Source organism: Bombina bombina, chromosome 6, assembly GCF_027579735.1.
Source record: "Bombina bombina isolate aBomBom1 chromosome 6, aBomBom1.pri, whole genome shotgun sequence".
NCBI classification, from domain to species: Eukaryota; Metazoa; Chordata; class Amphibia; order Anura; family Bombinatoridae; genus Bombina; species Bombina bombina.
In genome coordinates, this window is record NC_069504.1 from 109,557,613 (window position 1) to 109,571,246 (window position 13,634).

Sequence of the window (13,634 nt, forward strand, 5' to 3'; positions counted from 1 at the left end):
CAAAAGGCAGAATAGTCCTTATAGTCACCATCTTGAAAGTTGGTACTCTTACATAACGATTCAAAATTTTTAGATCCAGAACTGGTCTGAACAAATTTTCTTTCTTTGGTACAATGAATAGGTTTGAATAAAACCCCAAACCTTGTTCCGGAGGAGGAACTGGCATGATTACCCCTGAAGACTCCAGGTCTGAAACACACTTCAGAAAAGCCTGAACTTTTACTGGATTTACAGGGATGTGTGAGAGAAAAAATCTTCTCACAGGAGGTCTTACTCTGAATCCTATTCGATACCCTCGAGAGACAATGCTCTTAATCCAATGATTTTGGACAGATTTTATCCAAAAATCCTTGAAAAACCTTAATCTGCCCCCTACCAGCTGAGCTGGAATGAGGACCGCACCTTCATGCAGACTTAGGGGCAGACTTTGGTTTCCTAAATGGCTTGGATTTATTCCAATTTGAGGAAGGCTTCCAACTGGAAGCAGATTCCTTGGGAGGAGGATTGAGTTTTTGTTTCTTATTCTGACGAAAGGCACGAAAACGGTTAGAAGCCTTAGATTTACCCTTAGGTTTTTTATCCTAAGGCAAAAAAACTCCTTTTCCTCCAGTGATAGTTGAAATAATAGAATCCAACTGAGAACCAAATAAATTATTACCTTGGAAAGAAAGAGAGAGTAATCTAGATTTAGATGTCATATCAGCATTCCAAGATTTAAGCCACAAAGCTCTTCTAGCTAATACAGCTAAAGACATGGATCTAACATCAATTTTGATATCAAAAATGGCATCACAAATAAAATGATTAGCATGTTGCAGTAAGCGAACAATGCTAGATATGTTGCGCTAAATTTTCCAACCAGAAAGTTGATGCAGCCGCAACATCACCCAAAGAAATAGCAGGTCTGAGAAGATGACCTGAATATAAATAGGCCTTCCTTAGATAAGATTCAAGCTTCCTATCTAAAGGATCCTTAAAGGAAGTACTATCTTCCATAGGAATAGTGGTACGTTTAGCAAGAGTAGAAATAGCCCCATCAACTTTGGGGATCTTTTCCCAAAACTCTATAGATTTTGCTGGTAAAGGATACAATCTCTTAAACCTTGAAGAAGGAACAAAGGAAGTACCTGGCTTATTCCATTCCCTAGAAATCATATCAGAAATAGCCTCAGGAATGGGAAAAACACCTGGGGAAACCACAGGAGGTTTAAAAACGGCATTTAAATGTTTATTAGACTGAACGTCAATAGGACTAATTACCTCAATATCCAAAGTAATTAACACTTCTTTTAATAAAGAATGCATTTACTCTATTTTAAATAAGAAGATTTGTCAGTGTCAATATCTGAAGAAGGATCTTCTGTTTCAGATAGATCCTCATCAGAAGAGGATGAATTATTATGTTGTTGGTCATTTGAAATTTCATCAGCTAAATGAGAAGTTTTAAAAGACCTTTTACGTTTATTAGAAGGTGGAAATGCAGACAAAACCTTCATAATAGAATCAGAAACAAATTCTTTAAAATTTACAGGTATATCATGCACATTAGAAGTTGAAGGAACTGCAACTGGCAATGTACTATTACTGATGGAAACACTATCTGCATGTAAAAGTTTATCATGACAACTATTACAAATGACATTCGGTGGAATAATTTCTACAATTTTACAACAAATGCACTTAGCTTTGGTAGAACCGATGTCTGGCAGCAATGTTCCAGCAGAAACTTCAGAGGCAGGATCAGATTGGTACATCTTGCTCAATGTAAGAGAAAAACAACATATAAAGCAAAATTATCTATTTCCTTAAATGACAATTTTCAGGAATGGGAAAAAATGCAAAAGCATAGGCCTCTTGATAGAAAAGAAAGCAGGAGGCAAACAACAATGGGGTATTGAAATAACGAAAAAAAAATTGGCGCCAAGTATGACGCACAACGTAACGTAAACTTTTTTCGCGCCAAAAATGACTGGAAAGGACACCCTTGCGTCACTAATGACGCAGCCGTGTGAAAGGTCTCGGCGTCACGTATGACGCTGGAAATGACGAAGTTGCGTGAAAAACATATTTTTTCGTGCCAAAAAAAGTTTGCGCCAAAAATGATGCAATAAAGTCTAACATTTGACGCACCCGCGGGCCTAACACCCGCAATTGCAAAAAAGTAGTCAAATTGAAAAAAGACTAAACCTTAGGTAAGAAATACATTTCTTAAAGTGTTTATATTCCCAAATATGAAACTGACAGTCTGAAGAAGGAAATAAATGAACCTGACTCATGGCAAATATAAGTACAATACATATATTAAGACACTTTCAGCTATGGTTTGGCACTTTATGCAATTATATAAAGTTCTAAAGTAATGAAAACATACTTACCAAAAGACACCCATCCACATATAGCAGATAGCCAAACCAGTACTAAAACAGTTATTAGTAGAGGTAATGGTAAATTGAGAGTATATCGTCGATCTGAAAAGGGAGGTAGGAGATGAATCTCTACGACCGATAACAGAGAACCCATGAAAAAGACCATGTTAGAGAAATCATCGTATTCAATAGGTGATACTCCCTTCACGTCCATCTGACATTCGCTGTACTCTGAGAGGAATCGGGCTTCTACAATGCTGAGAAGCGCATATCAACGTAGAAATCATAGCACAAACTTACTTCACCACCTCCATAGGAGGCAAAGTTTGTAAAACTGAATTGTGGGCGTGGTGAGGGGTATATTTATAGGCATTTTGAGGTTTGGGACACTTTGCCCCTCCTGGTAGGATTGTATATCGCATATGTCACTAGTTCATGGACTCTTGCCAATTAGATGAAAGAAATACATTTATCAGGTTAGCATACGTTTGTGTTTTGTTTTTGTTTTTTTAATTTGGGAATAATTTTAGGGTACAAAAAATGACAGCAACCTTTCGGGTTGTACACCCTTAGTCATGCAATGTAATACTGTTCACAAGCTCACAATTTATAGCATCCCAGGTTACTTAATTAACATACACCTGTCTGTGTTTAATTTAATTATGATCCATGTTACAAAAGCAGGCAACAACTCATCTGACCCATCTAGTGGTAGATCCTAAGTTCTACATTTTCGTTCTTATATATTAAAAGTATACAAAAAAAACATTCTGAGCTAGGTCCTTTACATAAATACAGGTACATCATAATCTTCATTCCCAAAGGCTTCATGGAATTTAATGTAGATATCCAGAATAGTTATTTTCTTTTTTACATTAATTCCCTATTACCCCCTCTCCTAGGCAACTTAATTTGATCGATAACCTACCATCTCAACTGGCTAATAGAGTGCCAAGCTTCCAAGAAATGGGATGAAACAGGTGCCTTTTTGTTATTGCACCTTTGTTTGATTTGTGTTCACTGATACGGTTGCCAGTTGAGATGGCAGGTTATGGATAAAATTAAGTTGCCTAGGAGAGGTGGTAATAGGGAATTAATGTTAAAAAGAAAAGAACTACTCTGGATATCTACATTAAATTCCATAAAGCCTTTGGAAATGAATAAAGATTGATGTATCTGTATTTATGTGAAGGACCTATCTCAGCTCAGTGTACAGAATGTTTTGTTTTTAATGTGTTTTTTTTTTTTTTTTTGTATATTTTTAATATATAAGAACGAAAATGTAGAACTTAGGATCTACCACTAGATGGGGCAGGTGAGTTTTTACCTGCTTTTTTAACATGGATCATAATTAATTAAACATAGACAGGTGTATGTTAATTAAGTAACCTGGGTTGCTATAAATTGTGAGTTTGTGAACAGTATTACATTTGCTGCTGTTTTTTATACCCTAAAAGTATCCCCAAATAAAGAAGGATTTTGAAGCAAGTGCTGTGGACACTGTTGGCGATAATTATACAGTTTAATTGATTTATTTGTTTCTTTATATAATTTGAAAAATGATTAATCTGTTACTAGAATATTGCCTTAGATATAATCATTTCTTCTTGGGTGTTAAATAAGTTTAACACTTCTAAACCTCTGTATAGGCATCTGGCTGTCCCCTTATTGCCAGCAAATAAACAAAATCCTTTCCTAGACTCTATGCAACTGTTAGTAAAGTTGTAGCTATGTATCAGTGTGTTAGCTCTCTGCATGCCTTGAGCATGTCCTGTTTACTTGCATGCAAGTAGCATTGCCTTATCTCTGTATTGCCATTGGTATGTTTTTTTTCATTGGTAACGTATCATCCAATAGTTCTAGGTAAACAAAACAATTATTCTGATTACTATTAAAGGGACATGAAACAACATTTTTGTTTTCCGATTCAAATAGAGTGTAGGATTAAAAAAAAAAAAATCTAATTTAATTTGTTCTTAGTATTATTTATTAAACAGCAGGTAGGTAGACCCCGGAGCATGCACATTTCTTAAGTCACTATATGGCAGGAGTTTCAAAACAATGCTTTCAAAAATGTTCTACATTGTGCTTACAGAGCTGCATTCTTGTAAAATTGGTGCTATAAAGTGCTCCAGACATGTTTCAGAGCCTACCTAGAATATGGTAGTCTGCACAACGTATACCATGAGAGCAAACTACATTTGATAACAGAAGAACATATTATTTTAAAAAGCTTTCTAATCTACTATCTGAATTATTAAAGGGAAATTTGGGGTTTCATATCCCTTTAATTTAGTATAATCTTTTATTTAAAATCACAAACTTTCTACAACCGAATTGTCTGTCCTGAAAAGTGTAGGAATGTAACTTTAACATAAGAGTTACAATTTGAATAAAATACCTAACAGAGTCAGTGTTTTATATGGCAGTGGTTTTAATTTGAGAAGTAGTTTATTTGGCTTATATTTGTATTTTTTTAAGCAGCAGTCAGTTTCATATCTATTTCCCTTTTTATATGTATGTCACTGGGATAAACATAAGTAGCCCGGATATTTTAAGAGCTTGTGGTCGGCTTCTGAACATCCTGTAGTTTGTGACAAATTAAAAACCTCTGGTTGTGGTTTGGGAAAAAAAAATTCAAATAACCTCTTCAGAGCAGAATGTCGCTACATTCTCTTCCCATAAATCCCCTGCTTTCCGTTCCTGCTATGTTATGCTGTAAGAAAGCTTTCACTAGTAGCTTGTGCCTGAGAAGCATCTATGTAGGATGTAGGAGATCATTTTACGTGAGCATCCTACTGTTTGATGTCCTTTGTGGGATATTTGCCAACACCTCCAGAAATGTTTCATTCGCTCACTGTCTCCTGCCACTCCTATGCCCATCGCGATTTGCCACACATTTGCTGGATGCCATTGAACCCAAAACGAATGAAATACTCATGCAGTCATAATTAATTTTGCATGTCCACCTCAAACACATTTTTAAAACTCCAAAAGTCCGTACAACTTAAATCTTACTTTCTTGTGCTCTTTATGCTGTACACTTGGACAGAGGTCAGAACTCCCTCAGGTAAGCAAAGTTGGCATTTCATACGTCTTACAAAGAAATGAAAAGCCAACCATTATATATGTAATTGTATTTATTTTTTTAACTTGGCAATGCACAAGCAACAGAATTCTTTATTTCTGAGCTTACAAAACAATTTTTTTTCCAGTGAAGTGTTTGATAGCTTCTCACACTGTGCTAGGTATTTCTTGGCACCAAGCTATTTTTTTTTTTTTTTTTTTTTATTATTATTTTATTTTACATAGCACACACCATAACAAACATTATTTTCAAAATAACGGTAAGCCTTTTACAAATGACATCCTGTATTTTCACAGATTATTTTCAGTTTTAATTTGTTCATTTAACCTTTTTTTTTTTTTTTTTTTAAGATGCACGAAAACATTCCTGGCCCAAATCCAGAGGGAGCTTCTGCCATTTTGTGTTATACAAGGAAAACAAAGACACCATGGAAGCCATCAATGTGCTTTCCAAGTTCTTAAGGTTTGTGTTTTGCAACTGTTGAGTAGTTTGAAAATCGGATTATCATAGTTTGTGAAGGTATAATCTAGATTTTATTAAAGACACAGACAATCATATTTCTCCAACATTGGTGTGTCCGGTCCACGGCGTCATCCATTACTTGTGGGAAATATTCTCCCCCACAGGGAAAGGCAAGGAGAGCACACAGCAAGAGCTGTCCATATAGCTCCCCCTCTGGCTCCGCCCCCCAGTCATTCTCCTTGCCGCTCTGAACAAGTAGCATCTCCACGGGGATGGCGAGGAGTTTGTGGTGTTAGTTGTAGTTTTTTATTTCTTCTATCAAGAGTTTGTTATTTTAAAATTGTGCTGGCTTGTACTATTTACTCTACAAGAGAAAAGTGATGAAGATTTCTGTTTAAGAGGGCTATGATTTTAGCACAAGTAACTAAAATCCATTGCTGTTACCACGCAGGACTGTTGAAACTAGAGAACTTCAGTTGGGGGTAACAGCTTGCAGACTCATCTGCTTCAGGTATGACTAGTCTCCTTCTAACAACACAGGCTAATGCTAGATGAGTCATTTTTCCCCTCAGGGAAAACGGTAAGCCATTTTTCTTTCACCTCAGCAAAAAAGATAACAGGCTTCCCCTTTTTTAATTTTATGCTGGTAGACACTGTTAGGGGCCTAATCGATTGGTTTTTATTGCAATATCATGGCATATGAAATGTTTTATGAGCTCATATAACACTTGGGGACGTTTTTTATTGATCTGGCTTGTTTTAGACACCTAAATCTAGTCAGGAAGGCCCCTTCACTCTAGTGTACTGAGGGAGGAGTCCTCATTTTGGCGCTTCAGCTGCGCAGTTGATTTTCAAGGCAGTGCATGCAGTCTCATGTGAGAGGGTCCTGTGGCTCAGAAAGTGACTCCAGAAGGCTTATTTCTGTGGATGGTTGACCCCTAAGGCAGGTAAAAGCTACAGCAATGCTGTAGCAGGGATTGTGGTGTATAAAAACGGTTAAATCCAACAATTAGCTCCGGTTTGCTTGTTTTAAGAGCTAGAGTCTCCATATTTGCTGTGCAATACTTTATAAGCATTAAGACACTGGGGTCCAAATTTCATAAAAATCGGATATTGCCTTCATAGTTTTTTGAACATTCAGAAATAAAGTGTGTCATTTTATTATTTAAAGAGACAGTAACGTTTTTGTTTAAAATCGTTTTTATTGCATTGTTTGCCTGCCTAAATCTGTTTAACATGTCTGGGCCATCAGATAACCTATGTTCTGTGTGTGTAGAGACAAATGTGGTTCCCCCTTTGAGTGTTTATGATTGTGCCATAGCGTCCAAACAAAGTAAGGACAGCTATGTTACTTTTCATAATGTTGCCCAAGATGATTTATCTAATGAAGGTAGTGGGGATAGTTCTACATCCTCTCCTTCTGTGTCTACACCAGCTTTGCCCGTGCAGGCGACACCTAGCGCGCCAGTGCTTATTTCTATGCAACAATTAACAGCAGTAGTGGATAATTCTATAGCAAATCTTTTATCCAAACTGCCAACGTTTCAGAGAAAGCGTGATTGTTCAGTTTTAAATACAGATAAAAAGGATGAACAATCAGACGCTGACGATGCCTTATCTATTTTACCCTCGCATCAATCAGAATTAACTGTGAGGGAAGGGCTGTCTGAGGGTGAAATTTCAGACTCAGGAAAAATTTCTGAACAGGCAGAACCTCATATAGTAGCATTTAAGTTTAAGCTAGAACATCTCCGCGCTTTGCTTAAGGAGGTATTAGCTACTCTGGATGACTGTGATTCTATGGTAGTACCAGAGAAGTTGTGCAAATTGGACAAATTTTTAGAGGTCCCAGTGCACGACGATGCTTTTCCAATACCCAAGAGGGTAGCGAGCATAGTGGATAAGGAGTGGGAGAAGCCAGGTGTACCCTTTGCCCCACCTCCTATATTTAAGAAAATGTTTCCCATAATAGACCCTAGAAGGGACGCATGGCAGACGGTCCCGAAGGTTTGAGGGAGCTGTTTCAACACTAGCGAAGCGCACAACTATTCCTATAGAGGACAGCTGCACTTTCAAAGATCCTATGGATAAAAAATTGGAAGGATTGCTTAAAAAGATTTTTGTTCAGCAAGGGTTCATCCTTCAACCAGCTACGTGTGTTATTACTGTCACTACAGCAGCGTCCTTTTGGTTCGAGGAACTAGAAAGGTCGCTCCAGAAAGAGACTTCCTATGAAGAAGTCATGGACAGAATTCACGCTTTAAAGTTAGCTAATTCCTTTATATTGGATGCCGCTTTTCAAATAACGAAATTGGCGGCGAAAAACTCAGGTTTTGCTATAGTAGCGCGGAGGGCGCTTTGGCTAAAATCCTGGTCGGCAGATGTGTCGTCCAAGACTAAGTTACTTAATATTCCTTTCAAGGGTAAGACCCTTTTTGGGCCGGAATTGAAGGAAATTTCAGACATCACTGGGGGTATGGGCCATGCCCTCCCACAGGATAGGCCTTTTAAGGCTAAGAACAAGTCTAATTTTCGTTCCTTTCGCAATTTCAGGAACGGACCAGCTAATAACTCCACTGCCGCTAGACAAGAAGGTAACGCGGCCCAGCCCAAACCCGCTTGGAAGCCCATGCAAGGCTGTAATAAGGGTAAACAGACCAAGAAACCTGCTGCTGCTACCATGACAGCATGAAGGGGTAGCCCCCGATCCGAGACCGGATCTGGTAGGGGGCAGACTATCTCTCTTCGCTCAGGCTTGGGCAAGAGATGTTCCGGATCCCTGGGCACTAGGGATACCTACTAGACTTCAAGGGACTTCCTCCAAAGGGAAGATTCCACCTGTCTCGCTTATCTTCAGACCAGATAAAGAAATTGGCATTCTTACATTGTGTAAGAGACCTATCAAAGATGGGAGTGATACACCCAGTCCCCTCCAGGGAACAAGGTCTAGGTTTTTACTCAAACCTGTTTGTGGTTCCCAAAAAAGAGGGAACCTTCAGGCCAATTCTGGATTTAAAGATATTAAACAAGTTCCTCAGAGTTCCATCCTTCAAAATGGAAACCATTCGGACAATTTTGCCGACAATCCAGCAGGGTCAATATTTGACTACCGTGGATCTAAAGGATGCATATCCCAATCCACAAAACTCATCAGTTCCTGAGGTTCGCTTTTCTGGACAAACATTACCAGTTCGTGGCTCTTCCATTCGGTTTAGCCACCGCTCCCAGAATTTTCACAAAGGTGCTAGGGTCCCTTCTAGCGGTCCTAAGGCCGAGGGGCATCGCTGTAGCACCTTATCTAGACGACATCCTAATCCAAGCGTCGTCTCTTTCCAAAGCAAGGGCCCACACAGACATTGTGTTGGCTTTTCTCAGATCTCACGGGTGGAAGGTGAACATAGAAAAGAGTTCACTGTCACCGTCCACAAGGGTTCCTTTTCTGGGAACAATAATAGATTCCGTGGAAATGAAGATCTTCCTGACAGAAGTCAGAAAGTTAAAGCTTCTAAACGCTTGTCGAGTTCTTCATTCTATTCCTCAACCCTCCATAGCTCAGTGCATGGAATTAATAGGACTAATGGTCGCAGCAATGGACGTGGTTCCTTTTGCTCGAATTCATCTAAGACCATTACAGCTGTGCATGCTCAATCAGTGGAATGGGGACTATACAGACTTGTCTCCCCAAATTCAAGTAGACCAGGTAACCAGGGACTCACTTCTCTGGTGGTTGACCCAGGATCACCTGTCTCAGGGAATGAGTTTCCGCAGACCAGAGTGGGTCATTGTCACAACCAATGCCAGTCTCTTAGGCTGGGGCGCGGTTTGGGACTCCCTGAAAGCTCAGGGTCTATGGTCTATGCTTCTTCGGAGGCTATTTTTGGGAGAAAGGTTTTGCAAGCCGTGGTGCCTTCCATTTAGGTAACCTGATTTGCTCCCTCCCTTCATCCGTGTCCTAAAGCTTTGGTATTGGTTCCCACAAGTAATGGATGATGCCATGGACCGGACACACACATGTTGGAGAAAACAGAATTTATGCTTACCTGATAAATTACTTTCTCCAACGGTGTGTCCGGTCCACGGCCCGCCCTGGTTTTCATAATCAGGTTGAAAATTTTTTTCTTTATACACTACAGTCACCACGGCACCCTATAGTTTCTCCTTTTTCTCCTAACCGTCGGTCGAATGACTGGGGGGCGGAGCCTGAGGGGGAGCTATATGGACAGCTCTTGCTGTGTGCTCTCCTTGCCTTTCCCTGTGGGGGAGAATATTTCCCACAAGTAATGGATGACGCCGTGGACCGGATACACCGTTGGAGAAAGTAATTTATCAGGTAAGCATAAATTCTGTTTTTGCTTATCTTTCTTTTACTACTTTAATGCAGTTTTCAAAGTACATAAACTGTCAAAATTTAAAATAGACAGAATACAGCATACCAGACCAGGAACCAATGAAAAAGGTATACTAGATAAAACAGAACAGACTGACCAATCAGCTTAGATATAAAGACCATAAACTGTCCAATGTGTCTCCCAATATCCTCTTTTCTTTCCAAAGGCAGGGAGCGTCCACAACTTCATTCATTACTGTTGGGAATTTAACACCCGGCCACCAGGAGGAGGCAAAGACACCCCAGCCAAAGCTTATAAATATCCCTCCCCCGGTCATTCTTTGCCTTCGTCTACTATAGGAGGAAGGCAGAGAAGGTGCTAAGAAGATATTTGGATTTAGTCCTTTAATGCATAGTTTCCTTTCAAGACATTACTGGGGTTGAGTAGCCATGTAATTCTCTCCGCACCTATGTATTGGAAGGAGGCCACAACTCTCTAACCCCCTCCCCCAGACAACCAGTGTTGGTTCACACTGCTTTCCTTTATTCTCAAGTCCCTGTCAGACTGGAAAGGGCAGTTGTCAGACCTGGAGTTGCTGTGGAGCATCAGAGATCCTGGATTTATTTTATGGAATCCTTAAGGACCAGTTCATACAGGTAACAGTGTGATACTTTATTTCCGTCTAAATGGATCTGGGGACACTTTATTTCCTCCTTAGTTGGTGATATTTTATTTGAGCAGTTGGGCTAGTTTTCATGGCTGCTTAGCTCCTACGGTGTATGTATAGGCAACCGGAACTCTTGTACTCATGTGCGACATTTTTTATTAGGCTTGTATGGCTCTGTAAACTTTAAGGGGATTTTATGTGTTTTTATGAGGCACTTCGCTATCGTGGCAGACATAGCGCTTTGCACGCTTTTGTGTCAGGCGTGATCAGGCACTTCTTTTAGTTGCGGAGAGTCCTCTCTTCGTCGGAAGCTTCTGTTTTTGTCTGCTGTTTTGTTCTGCTCATATGCATTTGATAATTCTCTGAGCGTGATCCCAGGAGGTGGTAAGTACCTTAGCTATTAGCGTGTGGTTTGGTGGTGCTGCTCTAGTTACAAGATAATTACTGTTGAAATTCCAAGACAGCTATGTAAGATGATATGGTCAATCCAATGGAGGTTAATGATCCTCCCATTATTGCTTCTAAGGAAGTGTCTTTACTGTGAAGAGGCCACATTGTGTCCCCCTGCACAATTTTGCTCTATTTGCCTAAGTTCTGTTTTAAAGGCTAAGAAGGGATCTAGGTCTGTTCCTCCCTTAACTAGCAAATTCAACCCCTCCGAGCCATCCACCTTTCAGGACTCTGTTGTTCAGGAGATGCCTTAACGTTTACCTCAGTCCCCATTCCAAACTGTCACAAGCAGTGCCCTGCTGCGCTTCTATATCTCCCTCTGGGGGGTGTTTGTTTTTGGGTTTTTTTTTGCCAGTGAATTTTGCTACAGAGCTTCAGTCCGCTTTCTATGGTGCGCTAAGTGCTTTTCCCATTTCAGGAAAATGTAAGAGAAAGGTTAAACACATTTCTCCTGGATTAAGGGTTAATCCTACCATTCAGTCGTAGTTGGTATCCCATCATTCAGAGTATGAACTTACCTCTTTAGCTTCTGAGGGTGAGATCTCAGATTCAGACTCCTAAGGTTAGGCCTAGTATTTCTGAGGAAGTTGGCTTAAGATTCAAACAAGACTACCTCCGCTTTTTGCTTAGGGAGGTTTTATTGACCCTGGACGTCGCTGACCTTAAGCAGTCTGAGGAACCCAGGATTCCTAAATTAGACCAGGTTTATGAGGTCAGAAAGGCTCCTGAGACTTTTCCGGCACCAGCAGCGCGCATGGCGGAAATCATTGCTTAGGAATGGGAGAAACCTGTGACCCCCTTCTCCCCTTCCGCTACCTTTTTTTTTTTTTTAAAGGATTTTTCCAGTTCCTGACTCATTTGTAGTTATGGAGCTCTATTCCCAAAGTGGATAGTACCATCTCCACTCTCACTAAGCGTACTACTATCCCGCTAGAGTATAGTACCTCCTTCAGGGACCCCATGGACAGAAAGTTGGAGGGATACTTCAGCTAGTGGCAGCTGTTGCTACTATCACAGGTGCTGCAACTTATTGGTGCGACTCTTTATCGGAGTTAATTTAAGTTGCGACTGCACTAGAAGATATTCAGGATCGGATCAAGGCTCTTAAAATAGCCTATTCCTTTATTTGTGATGCTAACATTGAAATCATCTGCCTGAATGCTAAGTCTTCGGGTTTCGCATTGCTGTCGCGAAGGGCTATTTGGCTAAAGTCTTGGTCTGCAAACATGGTATCTAAATCAAGACTCAAAGCTTTCAAAGGAAATATGTTTGGTCCAGGCCTGGACTCCATTATTTCCACAGTGACAGGAGGGAAGGGTGCTTTCCTCCCTCAGGATAAAAAAGCTAAATCCAAGGGTCGACAGTCTTCTAATTTTCATCCCTTTTGTTCAGACATGGGTCAGCGGACTCAGTCCTCTGTCAAGGCAGACCAGTCTAAGGGTACCTGGAATCCCAGTCAATCTTGGAACAAGCCCAAGCAGTCTTAAGAAGACCTCCTCGTATAATAAGTCTTCATGAAGGGATGGCCCCCGATCCGGGACCAGATCGAGTAGGGGGCAGACTATCCTTCTTTCTCTCTTTTTTTTTTTTTTTTTTTTTTTTTTTTTTTTTTTCCCACGTGCTTTTTGAGACCATCTTGAGAGATTGTGACTACGGACACAAGTCTTATGGGCTGGGGAGCGGTTTGGGGTCCTTGGAAGGCCCAGGGAACTTGGTAGCAGGAAGAATCATCTCTTCGAATCAATATTCTGGAATTGAGGGCCTTCTTCAATGGTCTAATATGGCCACAATTTTGTTTTGTCCAGTTTATTAGATTCCAATCAGACAACATAACTTTGGTTGCTTACATCAATCATATGGCAATTAGAGAGGTGTTGCACATCCGTCAGTTGTCGGAATCTCACAATTGTCACTTATCGACCATTCACATCCTGGGGGTGGACAATTGGGAAGCGGACTTCCTGAAAAATTAGGAAATCCGGCACTCCAAGAAATTCGATCAACCTTTATTGTAATACGTCTCATTCAATGGAGCTGAGCTGAAACACACATCTTGCACGTTTTCGGCTTATGCCTTAGTCATAGATGCTGCTTTCCATTATTGATCACAGGTGTATTTAACAACATTATCAGCTAACCATTGGTCAAACTCTAAGCACATAAGTCACATGATTAAAAACAACTCTCTCAACACAAATAAACAATGTTTATATTAATATTTTAAAATCATAGTTATAAGAGATTATCAGAGGATAAATGTCGAGAAGGAAATT

General features: G+C 40.0%; 1 protein-coding gene across 1 annotated transcript in view; it reads left to right on the forward strand.

The window, feature by feature from the left end:
* The window catches only part of PUS7 (pseudouridine synthase 7), a 279,628-nt gene that overhangs the window by 33,081 nt on the left and 232,913 nt on the right, over positions 1–13,634 (forward strand). Inside the window, exon 6 of the mRNA XM_053716557.1 lies at positions 5,805–5,916. Coding sequence (XP_053572532.1) covers positions 5,805–5,916 — 112 coding nt within the window. The remainder of the gene's footprint in view (positions 1–5,804; positions 5,917–13,634) is intronic.